Source organism: Pseudochaenichthys georgianus, chromosome 12 (assembly GCF_902827115.2).
Source record: "Pseudochaenichthys georgianus chromosome 12, fPseGeo1.2, whole genome shotgun sequence".
Classification (NCBI taxonomy): Eukaryota; Metazoa; Chordata; class Actinopteri; order Perciformes; family Channichthyidae; genus Pseudochaenichthys; species Pseudochaenichthys georgianus.
The window spans coordinates 2,034,593-2,049,240 of NC_047514.1; the positions used below are offsets into that span (position 1 = coordinate 2,034,593).

Genomic DNA, 14,648 nt, shown 5'->3' on the forward strand with positions numbered 1-14,648 from the left:
TTCTCCACGTCTCTTCTACATCAACATGTGTCCCCTCTTCTTCACGGCTCTTCTACATCAACATGTGTCCCCACTTCTCCACGTCTCTTCTACATCAACATGTGTCCCCTCTTCTTCACGGCTCTTCTACATCAACATGTGTCCCCTCTTCTCCACGTCTCTTCTACATCAACATGTGTCCCCTCTTCTTCACGTCTCTTCTACATCAACATGTGTCCCCTCTTCTTCACGTCTCTTCTACATCAACATGTGTCCCCACTTCTTCATGTCTCTTCTACATCAACATGTGTCCCCTCTTCTTCATGTCTCTTCTACATCAACATGTGTCCCCTCTTCTTCATGTCTCTTCTACATCAACATGTGTCCCCTCTTCTTCATGTCTCTTCTACATCAACATGTGTCCCCACTTCTTCATGTCTCTTCTACATCAACATGTGTCCCCTCTTCGTCATGTCTCTTCTACATCAACATGTGTCCCCTCTTCTCCATCAACATGTGTCCCCTCTGTGGAAAGAGACTCTCTCTTTTTGATCCATTTCTATAAAAACCTGTCTGAAAATGAGCTGATCAGATTTTGGCCACATTATGATGTCATAACGATGTGTTGTCTTGTGTAACCATTAGCCAATCAGTAACCAAGGTAACCCCCCCCCCCCCCCCCCCCTTATCACCTGAATCTCCTCTAGAGCACCATTGAGTTCTTTGTACCCAAATCTCTCTCAGAGGGGCGTGGGGAGGGGCTCCTTGTTTTCATCTAAAGTAACAGACAGAGAATCAGCACTTTGGAAACAGAGGGGATTATGGGTAATGCTGCAATGATCTGTTTGTATCTATGAGACCGATAATATATTGATGAAAACCAGTATAATAGGGGACCTTTAATAACCATTGATCAGGAAGTAGATGGAGTGTTACACTTGGGCTTCTTTTTTAAAAAGGACGTTAAAATGAGGTCGTCTTGTAGTCTGTCCGATGTTGACTGCTTATTCCCAATCACCTCGTAGGTCCAGAGAAACAGGAAGAAGTACGAGATGGAGCTCCAAGAGGAGGAGAGGAAAAAGCCGTCTGCCTTCCAGCGTGGCCGCGGGTCCCGCCGCTCGGCCTACGCCTTCTCTCACTCCCGGGGCTACGCCGACCTCATCTCGTCCGGGCGGAGCATCCGACGCCCTGCGACCCGCCGCAACCCCCAGGAGAGCATCCGGGAGGTTCCTCAGAGAGAGGCGGAGAACATCTGAGCCGACAGACGTCAAAGTTATAGCCAGGTGGATTGTAAATATTGAAGAAAGTTTGTCGAGCGCTTGGTTTGTCTTCCGTTTTTATTTGTTGAGTCGCTGCTGAAATGGTAAACTTCTGTTGGAGTTTAAAGGGCCAGTTTTTTCTTCTGGGTTATTTAAGTCTCTTAGAGGGAGAAAATAAAAGTCCGTCATCAAGTTAAATGAAGCTTTACTGAATGTGTCTTGTGTCCAGTGTGTGACTCCACTGCCTCTCGTTCTTCCTCTGTGCACAGACTCTTTGTTGAAAGACAAATGAAGGCCACCAAAGAGACTGCAGCCGTTTATCTAGCGTGACTGACGATGTTGTTGAACTCAGGATTTAAAAATGAATAGCCTTATAGCAGTGGGTTTGTCTGCTCACCAATACTCTGACTGGACGTGGAGCCGTAGCTTTACCTAATGATACTTTTTGATATTAACGTTTTTAGCCTGATCCCTGCGGAGCACTTGATACGTAAGGGTTTTATTCAAATTCGAAATGTATGTTCCAGTCGATTTGTCCGTCAGCTTCATGACATTACACCACAACATCTTTAAGTTTGGTTTTATTATCATCCGTCGTCCTTCATAAAGAAAGGGCTACGGCTAAACATGTCACGGTATCCTTTTTTAATGTTTTATTATAAATAATAATGGGATGTAAATGTGAGACTATGCAGGGTGGTTGGATGTGTCTTAATTTAAAAAGTACTTGTAAATAGTGACCTGTTAACCTGCTGCATCAAACATCCCTTATATACATATATTTCCGTCACTAAATGTAGGAAAATTCAACTTTGTTTCAGCCTTAAAACCGTATCGACGCCTTTTCCAGACCGGAATCCTGTCCATCTTTTTCTTTACCTCAACTTTACCTCAACTTACTCTGTGGGGAAACTGCAACGTGTCTTCCTTAAACGGCAGGTCTTTGCAGAATAACTTCAAGATTTAACTTTCTTCTTTTTAACATGTCTCAGTAGTTCGTTCATTTATTTGTTCTCTACTACGTTGAACTCAAGTCACACATTTATAAGGTGGTCAAAAGATGAGGATTTGAGTGTCTCACTGGTTGGTTACAACAAACCCGAAGAAGATTTTAGTTTTTTTGCAGTCCCATAAACAGTTTTAGTATATTTGCTTAACCGTGCTAAGCCAAAACTGCTACATTCCTACTCTGTTTCCCTTCATGCGAGTGTTACTGTGTGCAGATATGTGTAGGAGGTATTTTTATTTCTGAATGAATGGAAGCTGGTGACTGAACCTGCAACAGTTTGGTCTTTCATATGATGGTATTTTATCATGTGGTTGTAAATAAAAGCCAAGTGCACATTTAACAATCTGAGTTCTTTCTTTATCTGATTGTGTTGCCTCTTGTATCAATGTGGTGATTTATTAAAGTCAATCTCCATATTCCACGTGCTTAACTCGACAGCAGTACCAAACGTCTTTACAGACTGGTGCAAAGGAGAGATTTTTATTATAATAAAGTTATTACTAGTTTAGTTCATTGTGAGTTACATTATTTATTTTTATCAAAACTAGAGAAAGGTAGAAATAAATGGTTTGTGCATTTATTTTCTAGTTTTTCCTAGTCTAGTAAAAGCTGAATCGGTTAACATGAAGCTTGATTAAAAAAGAAAAAGGTACATAAATGCCTGAATAATAAACTTATGAATAATCATAAATGATAATGAAAACCGTACATGGATATATCAGAATGAATGTGAGCTATACAAAATTACTTGGAAACAATCAAATCAAGTTTTATTTATATAGCACATTTATAAACGATTTTTGGTCGAGCCAAAGTGCTGTACATATAATAAAAATAGCCTACAGTAGAGACACTTTACAGCAAATACAACAGCAGATTGTTCAGAATATCAGTACGAGAAAAAATAACTTCATTTTGATGAATGAATAGTAGCTCTATAGCAGTGCTTCTCAAAGTGTGGTCCGCGGACCACTGGTGGTCCGTGAGTGCCCCCTAGTGGTCCGTGAGTATATTGGTAAAATTTCACATTGGAAATAAATAAAAGTTTTTCGCACTCTCGCGGGAATATCTCCGCAATGGAGCGAGCTTAAGTTTCACTTTCAATTGCATGAAATAGCCCAGATAAACACCTTCATCACACATGTTGCCACTTGTTTGTACCATTTTCAGGCGATTTGTAAAAAACGATGTGTTTTTGGATATTTGTGGAGTTTGGTGGTCTGCGGGTGTTTTTTTATTGGTTAAGTGGTCCTTGGTATGAAAAAGTTTGAGAAACACTGCTCTATACTAAGGGGAGTACAGTAGGCCATAGAAGGCTGATCCTTTCCTAAAAATGTTTTGGATCACCATACACTGCATACTATTACAATTAAAATAGTAAAAACCAGAGGTAGGGAAAGTACTCAAGTCTTGTACTTAATGAATCCCATTAGTATTATTTTCTGAAAATATTTCAGATAAATACAACTTTATACAATAAATGCATAACTGGTAGGCCTTCTCATCTATCACTGTGCTTATCAACATTAAAACATGTACACAACTCAGTTAACACTTTGAAATGGTGATTGTATTTGATCCTTTTACAGCACTTCGTTCATATTACTTTATAAAACGGACAAGTCAAATCAAGCAATCTGATTGGTTCTTAGCCGTGATATACTGAGCGTATATCACCCCCCCCCCCCTTCAAGAAAGTGGATCACATCACTCCTGTTCTGAAGTCTTTACACTGGCTTCCTGTGTGTCAAAGAATAGATTTCAAAATACTGCTGCTGGTTTATAAAGCACTGAATGGTTTAGGCCCAAAATACATTTCTGATCTTCTGCTAAATTATGAACCATCCAGATCTCTCAGGTCTTCAGGGACTGGTCAGCTTTCTGTCCCCAGAGTCATAACTAAACATGGAGAAGCAGCGTTCAGTTATTATGCTCCAAATATCTGGAACAAACTCCCAGAAACCTGCAGGTCCGCTACAACTCTGACTACTTTCAAATCCAGGCTGAAGACTTTTCTTTTTGTCGCTGCTTTTCATTGAAACTGAGCTGTTGTGTTCATCAGTAAAGTGGAACTTCTGTGTGAACTATTCATATCTTAAACTGCACTGTAACTTTTTATTCATGTACTTTTTATTCATGTATTTTCTTTTAATGTTTCTTTTATTATCTTTTACTGTTTTTAAATGCCTTTGTCTGAATGTCTTTCATTTTTGTAAAGCACCTTGAATTGCCTTGTTTTGAAAGGTGCTATATACATAAACTTGCCTTGCCTTGACTAGATGTCAAGGACAAACGATATCTAATGAAAGAAAGATAACTTTGAAATTATTATGCTTTATTCTGATAATATGAGTAACAGGGTTGAGTGGGTCAGAGTGCCACACTCTTAAGACTGAAAAGATTGTAAAAATATGAAAAATAAAAGAGAGGACTTAGTTTTGGTCTACACATGGCACTAGCACATGGCTTGCTGATGTCACTTCCACTGTGTCATTTGACTTACAGTTTTTTCACTTCCTGTGCCAATCTAAAAAGGTTTGGGTAACAGGGTTGAACCCTTTAGTCTATGGGTTGAACCATGGGTTGCACGCATGTTGAGGGACACACCTTCTGTGCAAAATTACTGTTATTTAAAATATGTTTATGATTTAACAAATTGATTTTACCATTACAAGAGACATCAATAGAATAATACCAAAAAAAGTAAATAAAATCCCTATTTTAAATGTTATATTTGACATGCAAGTTGGTCACCAAGAAGCGGAGAGAAAAATGCCATTTTAGGGGATGTTCGAGAGCTATTTGATCATTTAAATAATATTTTGAAACCACTTTTTCTACAACGTTATATACATTTTGTCTCAAGACAAGTATGTTTAACACAACAAGTGCATGTTTTAGCTTTTTGAGCATGGATTATTAGATTTTTTATATGGGGGACATGAAATGTCCTCCAATTCTGGAATGACCAAACAGCTCTTATCATGGCTGCCACTTGGGCAGGGTTGCCAACTCTCACGCATCTGGCGTGTGACACAAGCTTTCACTCTCAATCTCACGCTCTCACGCTGCCCAAACTATTCTCACGCCAAAAACAAGAATACCGAAGACTAGAAACGGTTTTGAAAACTTTTGTCAGGTAGTGATCGTCTTCTCAATAGAACATCTTTGATAATGTCTTCTGGCCAATCAGAATCAAGATAACGCCGTGGTGTTGTTGCAGGAAGTCCCCACGGAGAATACTTTTACTGTAGTACATCTCTATACGTCGATACAACATTAGGTGTTGAATCTGTTGATAGAAATCAACACGTAATGAAATAAGACCCCACGGTTTGATGATTGATAGAGGTGTGGGCTGTCTTTCATTTTGACACACAGAACAATGGGGGCTATCCACCCTTATCCACAATGTAAAGTAATTCACACAGCCTCATCCCTCTCTCTCAGGTTCAGCTTTCAGAACAAAGTAACAACAAACTAAAATGGCATTCATTTTTTTTAAATATGTAGTGTAGTAATAGATTTATTTATTTTTCTTCTCAAGAGAGTACCAGAATGTGTATTTTATGTTAGTATTTAAAAAAAATCTCCTGGGGGAGAATCCCCCCAGACCCCCCTACAGGGGTTGGGCTTTCAGCATGTCAACTCTTTCACCTGTTGGTAAATTTCAGGATTGGCTCCAGATCGCCCTTTTTATTTACTACAAGACAAATGTGCCTTTTTATTTCATACAGTTCAATTTGGATTGAGACAGGGAAATAATCTAAACCTCACGTGTGGCGTTTCACTGTCAAGGGGAGCGTGTATGTAATTACATTGCAAATACTGACTTCACCCCACCACTGTATGGGTTAGCCCAGAGTTAGCCCTACCATAGATTACCTAACAAAAATACTCTCTGGCAACTGCCGACCCGTATTGCGCAAGCGCAGATCTAAGGTCCAGTAGAAATGATAAAAAAGTAAACGTCTGCTGCTTATTGTTCTACTAGGCCAAAATAGAGTGTGTTAAAACCTGTTAAGCCCGAAGGTTGTTTTTTTTCACGACACTGTGTCTCAGGGCATCTTAATATTTAAATACCTATTAATGTGTTATACCAGATTAACGAGAAGAATCTCAGCTAACTGACGATAAGAACCATTTTTACAGAAACAAAACACAAGTCTCACAAGAAGCGTTAGCATTAGCCCTTAGCTCAAACGGGCAGATGCTACTTCCAGTGCTAACGAACACAAACGATCTTTAAAACTTAATATTTTCTGCACAAACTACATATCATCTGAAAGCTGATACTCCACAGATTATTTGGTTATAAGTATCATCACTGTACTGAGCTAGCAGCCATAACAGAGAAGAAAAAAAACAGCAGTTTTCAAAACCATAACAATAATTATGTCTTACCGTTGCTGTTTTGTGATCAAAGCTCGTGTTCAAGGGAATAAAAACGCTGTTTAAGATTAATCCAATGTCTCTTAGTCACTTTAGAATTGTTCCTGATAATCTATCATTACATTCATGGCAGCAGAGTAGGTTTAAAGTTTCGCAGTCCCGAGCTAACGCTGTCTCACGTGCTGTTTACGCAAACCTCTCTCGTAAGTGTTTAGCGGGACTTACTAACTGTCACTCGATTCTATTGGCTCTAACGGTTCAGAAAAGGTGTCAATCACCCAAATCGACCAATGGGTTCCAAAGATATGATCCTGCGTAGTATAAACTAAGCCCGCTCCGGCTCCATTACGCATTACGCAGCCAGAAGGGAGAGCTTCACCACAGAGCAGGTGCAAGAGATGCTAGCTGACGATAGCTATGATCATACCAGATGCCTCTTCGTCGGATGATGAAGATCTTCTCCAGCCAGACCTGGATCCGGACAGTAGTGACTCGGATGTTGAACTTCCACCACGGGAAAGGTATGTAATCTCTCTGTTTTTATATATTATGTGGTTGGTGAAACTGCGTCACAGTGCTAGCTTAGCCAAGAAGCTACAGGAATGATTAGGCAAAATGCTAAATAGTGTTACTTGTCTTTTTGGAGTTACATTTTCTAAATGAATGGCCAGTGAATTAATATATATATGTGTTTACTTATTTATTTGGTGTAATATTATTCATTTATTGTCCAATATTATCCTTTTTATATATTACTTTTGTGTTTGGTGGAACTGCATCACAGTGTTAGCTTAGCCAACAGGAATGATTAGCCAAAATGCTAAATAGTGTTACTTGTCTTTTTGGAGTTACATTTTATAAATGAATGGCCAGTGAATAAATATACATGTGTTTACTTATTTATTTGGTGTAATATTATTCATTTATAGTCCAATATTATCCTATAAGTATAAGCCAGTGAATTAATCTAATCTCTGTTTTTCCACATTTGTTAGATGAGGAGTGACCCCAGCAGGACAAAGCCACACACCCAGAAGACTTTCAGGGAGCAGCTTGCTGCAGAATTGTTGGAGTTTGCTGAAGGCCCTGCACCTCCACCACCACCCCCTCCTCCACCACCCACATGTATTGTGCAGGTCCCTCCATTAAAGAGGCTGTTGTTAAATTACAAGCTGTTTTTAACACTATTCAGACTCAGCTCTCTGAACTAAAGCTTCTTTTAAATGTTGAGAAAACCAAGGTAATGCTCTTTTCAAAAGCTAAAAAGACTCCAGAGCCTGTTTTAGATATTGTAACTACGCAAGGAACAAAACTTGAAGTTGTTGCCTGTTACAAATACCTTGGTATCTGGCTTGATGATTGTCTCTCTTTTAAACTTCATGTCAATAACCTGCTAACAAAACTGAGGGTTAGGCTAGGTTTCTTTTTCAGAAACAAGTCCTGTCTCTCGCTTGAAGCCAGGAAAAGGCTAGTCACTGTGACCTTTTTACCTGTGCTGGACTATGGGGATTTGTTGTATATGAATGCACCTGCCAATTACCTGAGCAAATTGGATGCTGCGTATCACAGTGCTCTGAGATTTGTCACAAATTGTAAAGCGCTTACTCATCACTGTACACTGTATACCAAGGCAGGTTTACCATCTCTCTCTGTACGGAGGCTCAGTCACTGGTACACTTTTATCTATAAAGCTTTGTTGGGTAAACTCCCGTATTATATCTGCTCGCTGATAACACAGAGAGTTGCAAGCAGCTATTGTCTGAGGTCACATGATGTGGTCTTGTTAGATGTGCCAAGAGCAAGGACTGTCTCAGGTAAGACAGCTTTTATGTGCGCAGCTCCACTTGCTTGGAACAATCTTCAGCAAGAATTGAAACTGAGCAATCTCATTCCTCTGCATGTTTTTAAAGCTAGGGTAAATGAAATGCTTGCCGATACAATGGGCACTTGTAAATGTCTATAACTATGTATCCTGTAAATATAATGTATAATGTCCTTTATTGTTTTATGTTTCATGTGGAACCTATATGCTGCAGGTCTCCCTTGAAAAAGAGATCTATGATCTCAATGGGACCAATCTGGTTAAATAAAGGTTTGAAATGAAATGAAATGAGATGCTGGACTCAAAAGGGTGAAGACACCTGTGTACTGCAGGAAGTGCCAGGTTCCTCTGTGCTTCACTGTCAAAAGGAACTGTTTCAGGGAGTGGCACGACCTAAATACTGGAACATTCAGGTAGGTATAAAGTTCAGGTAGGTATAACATTTTGCGAGTGTTTATTTAAAAAAAAATACTTGTTTTTAAATACCTAGTGTGATTTTATTGTATAGTGTGTTGGTAAAATATTTGTTGTTTTTACAAACCTACAGTGTGGTTTTATTGTATAGTACGTTGGGAAATGTTTGTTTTTACATGCCTATAGTGTGTTGGTAAAATATTTGAAATAAATCTGCCCCAGTTGGAGTCAAATGTTACCTATGTTTCCGGTTTTTTTTATTGTGCAAGTACACCTACACACAATGACCTACAGTGTAGTTTTATTGTATAGTGCGTTGGTACAGTTACATACACACACAGCTACACTTACACATACACACCTACACGTACCCACACAGCTACACTTACACACACTTACACACTTTTACACACTTACACACACACACACACACACCACACACACACACACACACACACACACACACACACACACACACACACACACACACACACACACACACACACACACACACACACACACACACACACACACACACACACACACACACACACACACACACACACACACTCACAAAAATATTTTTAACATTTTTTTAAGAAATGTTTGTTGTTGTTGTTTTTTTGGGTGGAATGAATACCTATAGTGATGATTCAATATAATACAATAATTTTTATAGTCTGGTATCTGAAAAAGGTCAAATGGCACTGATGGAACCAAATGTGCCCAAATGTGCCCAAAGCTTATTCCGCCTGGACTTTATTTACATAAACCTCTCTAAAAAGGTCAAATGTCACTTGTTTTGCCTCAATCTTGATACAGGGTACTTATTATATGTTGTACTTTGGATTTCTAAAGCTTTTAGGCTACTAACCCATCATTCAAGGTTGGTCTTCACTATAAGTAATGGGTTTTCTTTAGGCGGAGACAGGAATTTACATTTCTTTGCTATGTTCCATCTGAATTTACTCTGACACAGAAACATCTATATTGATTCTGACACTTCTACATCCAACTCACAGATGTAACCTTGCTTTGACAACAACAATTATTCATATAAACCTTTTAGAAGTGAAGTTATAGTCATTTGTTCTGGGAATGTCATTTTCGAGCCTGAAACCTGAAAAACAGGCTCGGGGTTTAACAGGTTAATTAATATGTTTGGCAGTTTGGAGTAAGTCTGTAGATTTGTTTGTGTGTGTGTTTCATGTATAGGCCTCTCACGATAATTAATTTTGTTGGATACATTTTCCAGGAAATTATTGCGATAAACGATATTATTGTCGGCACCGTTGTATGACCATTTAGACCACTGACATAATGATAATATATAATAATAATTCAAGTACCTCCTTTAAACTGCTAGTCACATCCTCATGTAAATGGAAATGTATCGAGTTAATTTTTATTTATCGTACTATAAGTCAATTAATTGCTTATCGCGACAGGCACACAATAAAACAGTGGAAACATGTGTTTGACTTTCATTAGTGAATGAAACGTTGTGCCCTTTATAGTCTGTGTCCAATTTTGTGTATTTGTATATATTGTATATATATCCAATATCCTATATGCTAAGGTCCCGCTGCTGACACGAGCAGTCATTTAGTAATTAAACCCATGATATCAAAATCTCACTCCAGCCAAGTACCCAAAGTTGGCAACCCTGCACTTGGGTACTTCCGAAAATACAGAAAAAAGGTGGGCCAGAGGAGATATTTGCTGAATTTGACAAATGGCGTATTGGGTTAGAATTGCTAAGAATACACGCAAGAATAATTGTTCCTGGAGGATTATAAACATTTCAAACTAACAGCACAGGCAGTATATTTTCTACATTGTTCACAGTTGATAGTAAAGGAGTGAGTGGAACAGATGTGTTTGGATGTCATTAAGAAGAACATAAACACTGTCTCCTTCACAACAGACTGAAAACTACATTTCTGACTGGGCTGACAACACGACCTTGTTTGTTTCACATTATTAACTGCATGTAGAAACAGAGCCTGAACACACCTTGAAATCCCGCCTCTTCCTGGAGCGAGTCAAACATTACCAGCCCCTCCTTCTTCTTCCTGCTCTCAAACAACATGTCTCTGAGAGGGAGAATGGCGCAGCAAGGAAGTCAGCGGGACAAGGACAAACTCTGCTGTTCCATCTGTCTGGATCTACTGAAGGGTCCGGTGACTATTCCCTGTGGACACAGCTACTGTTTGAGCTGTATTAAAAACTACTGGGATGAAGAGAATCAGAAACATGTGTACAGCTGTCCTCAGTGCAGACAGACCTTTGAACCGAGGCCTGTCCTGATGAAAAGCACCGTGTTGGCAGAGTTAGTGGAGGAAGTGAAGAACAAGAAGACAGACGTCAAAGCGTCTCCAGCTGATCACTGCTATGCTGGACCTGGAGATGTGGGATGTGATGTCTGCACTGGGAGAAAACAGAAAGCTCTGAAGTCCTGTCTGCAGTGTCTGGTCTCTTACTGTGAGCAGCACCTCCAGCCTCACTATGAATCCCCTGCCTTTGGAAAACACAAGCTGGTCGACCCCTCCAACAAGATGCAGGAGATCATCTGCACTCGTCACAATGAGGTGATGAAGATTTTCTGCCGCACCGATCAGCAGTGTATCTGCTTTCTCTGCTCCATGGATGAACATAAAGGCCACGACACAGTTTCAGCTGCAGCAGAAATCAGCAAGAAGCAGAAAGAGCTCGGGGTAAGTCGTCAAAACATCCAGCAGAGAATCCAGAAGAGAGAGAAAGATGTGAAGCTGCTTCAGAAGGAGGTGGAGGCCATCAATCTCTCTGCTGATAAAGCAGTGATTGACAGCGAGAAGATCGTCACAGATGTGAAGCAGCAGATCAGATCTCGTCAGGAATCTGAAGTGGCTCACGTCAACAATCTTCAGGAGAAGCTGCAGGAGGAGATCGCTGAGCTCAGCAGGAAGGACACCGAGCTGGACCGACTTTCACACACAGAGGACCACACCCAGTTCCTGCAGAGTTACAGCAGGTTATCATGTCTGAGTGAAGCTACAGACTCCTCCAGCATCACGGCTCGTTCCCTGAAGTACACTGAGGACGTGACTGCAGCTGTGTCAGAGGTCAGAGATAAACTACAGGATATTGTTAGTGAGGAACGGGCCACGATGTCGATAACAGAGACTCCACAGACAGAGCCCAAGAACAGGACTGAATTCCTCAAATATGCGTGTGATATCAGACTGGATCAGAACACAAGGAACAAACATATCAGCTCTCAGTCTGACCTATATGCACAATGCAACTTTGGTACAGATGAATGGTGTGCTCACCCAGACAGTTTCTCTGACTGGGCTCAGGTTTTGTGTAGAGAGAGTCTGACTGGATGTTGTTACTGGGAGGTGGAGGTAGGAGGGAGTGTTTTTGTAGCAGTTGCATACAAGAGTATTAGCAGAACAGGAGTTGAAAGTGCATTTGGAAACAATGGCAAGTCTTGGGCTTTGGAGTGTTTAGGTGACGGTTATGAATTCAGACATAACAAAATCAGAACATCGATCTCAGGTCCTTGGCCCTCCAGAGTAGGAGTGTACCTGGATCACAGTGCAGGCGTTCTGTCCTTCTACAGCGTCGCTGAAACCACGACTCTCCTCCACAGAGTCCACACCACATTCACTGAGCCGCTCTGTCCTGGGTTTGGTCTGTATACTGATGGAGCCTCTGTTGAAATTAGGGATGCACAATATTGTTTTTTTGATACCGATACCGATACCGATACCGATACCGATAACGTCCTGCTTCTCAAGACCGATACCGATAACCGATAATAAAAAAAAAAAATTACGCCACTAATTATTTTAACGCGATTAACGCATGTGTATTTTTTTACCTTGGCCGCCCCGTAGTTTCAGAGCGCATCGAGTTTAAAATGCCATCTACAAGCTGATGCTGACAGCCCCGCTCCTGCTGCCCGCTTGTGGCAGACCACACTTCCACGCTCACCGGCAGGCACCGACTGGCCATCTGGAGGACCGGGAGGGTGTGTGTGTGGCCCGAGCGAGCGAGAGAGAGACCTTACATGCATTGTTGTTGTTAGCATCTGGTGCTAGCTAGCTGCGCTAACGGATATAAGGAGCTGTTTAAATGAAAACAGAGGAGCGACATTTTGCCACAACTGCGCCGAGCACTTGACTTGATGCAGGAAGCAGACAGCGGGACATTGTAGGAACAGTCAGCACACTCAGCACGGATAGTGCGCAACATGATTGCAGCGTCCAGGCAGCTCCGGTTCGAGCATATGCCTTGAGTTGCACATAGCTCCAACGCGCGCGCGCAGACACACACACACACACACTTTGTATTGTATTATTGTCTTCGTACGCTTTTAACACACCATCGTAGCGATGGCGATGTTTCAGGTGACTGATCAGGTTCGAAGTATTAGGGAGCGCTGGATTTGTGAAGAACTCCCCTCTTCCTAAACCACTAACACCACAGTACTGGCAAAACGGGAGGAGCCGAGTAAAAAACAAGCGCCCCTCATCCCAATCCACCCACACCGCAGTATTTTTTTCTTTTTTTTTACCCAAAAAATATATTGTATATTATTGGGGCTATTAATACTGGTATCGGGTTTATCGGGATGACGTCATAATTCCTAATATCGGGCCGATAATTATCGTGCATCCCTAGTTGAAATCTGTAAAGATTTAAACACGGAAACCTCAAACCCGTAGAATGATGAAACACCACACGACAACTTTCCATTTTCTCAGATCTATTTTGGGTCTTTAGTTTGATGGAAGCTGGAAAACACCAGAAAAGATGAAGGGAAGGATGCAGCATCAGAACCATGTGTGTTCATCTGTGCAGCCATGGTGAGTCTCACTGGAAGGGAGTTTTCCTTTTCCTTCTTTTATTTTACATTTATTTGTATTATTCTCTAAGGTCAATTGTTAGACCAAACAATTGCAAAAAAGGAAATATTGAACATATTTTGAACACATATTTTAAAGAGTAAATAAATGTCTGAAATACCAAATAATAACCCTGATAGTTTGGTGAGGGATGATGAAAACATATGATTTGGGATATTTCTTGTTCTTCATGTACTAAGGTTATATTATGAAAGTGTTTTGTTATTGTGTAAATAACTGTGTTGTCAGAGGTGGTGTGAGACCTGATATGTGAATAGAAGATCAGCAGTGTGGGATATCTTTGGTAATAAATAACTGACCTGAATAAATCCAGTTTCCTAATAGATTGATTATTGAAACTGTAACGTGTTATTTTGATTTGTAAAGTCCTTCTGTTGAATGTTCATTTTATTGTTGCTGTAATATTGTCATCTCTTTCTGTTCTTCTGCTCGTGCCTAATGCAGACCTAAATCCTCTTTGTATCGCAACATTTAAATCAAACATGAAATCAATAATAAAAGGTTTTCTGAATCAATCAATATTGTGGGGTATTTTTTTAAACTGATATCATTTCCCAAGTTCCCTAAAACAAAAACTATTTCCTATTTTATAAACTATTTAAGATTATTAGCCCCCACATCCCTGATTCACGCTGTACTTTTGTATCATAATAATAATACAAATAAACATGTCGAGCCAGCCTCTCTGAAGAACCAGCACCTTACCGTGGTAGAGAGGTTTGTGTGCCCTGATGAACCTGGGGGCTGTGTTGTCTGGAACCTTGTGTTCCTGGTAGGGTCTCCCATGGCAAATTGGTCTCAGGCAAGGGGCCAGACTAAGATTGGTTCAAAAGACCTCATGAAAGAAACAACAAGAA

At 40.3% G+C, this 14,648-nt stretch overlaps 2 protein-coding genes across 2 annotated transcripts in view; both read left to right on the plus strand.

The window, feature by feature from the left end:
• Window positions 1-2,575, plus strand: part of atp8b1 (ATPase phospholipid transporting 8B1) — a 35,190-nt gene extending 32,615 nt beyond the window's left edge. Inside the window, exon 30 of the mRNA XM_034095942.2 lies at window positions 1,005-2,575. Coding sequence (XP_033951833.1) covers window positions 1,005-1,235 — 231 coding nt within the window. The 3' untranslated portion in view covers window positions 1,236-2,575. The remainder of the gene's footprint in view (window positions 1-1,004) is intronic.
• An 8,397-nt stretch (window positions 2,576-10,972) lies between these two features.
• LOC117456508 (E3 ubiquitin/ISG15 ligase TRIM25-like) lies at window positions 10,973-14,306 on the plus strand. Its single transcript, XM_071205080.1, has one exon. It carries the CDS (start codon window positions 10,984-10,986, stop codon window positions 12,679-12,681), a length of 1,698 nt encoding a protein of 565 aa, XP_071061181.1. The 5' UTR covers window positions 10,973-10,983; the 3' UTR covers window positions 12,682-14,306.
• The last annotated feature ends 342 nt before the right edge of the window (window positions 14,307-14,648 follow it).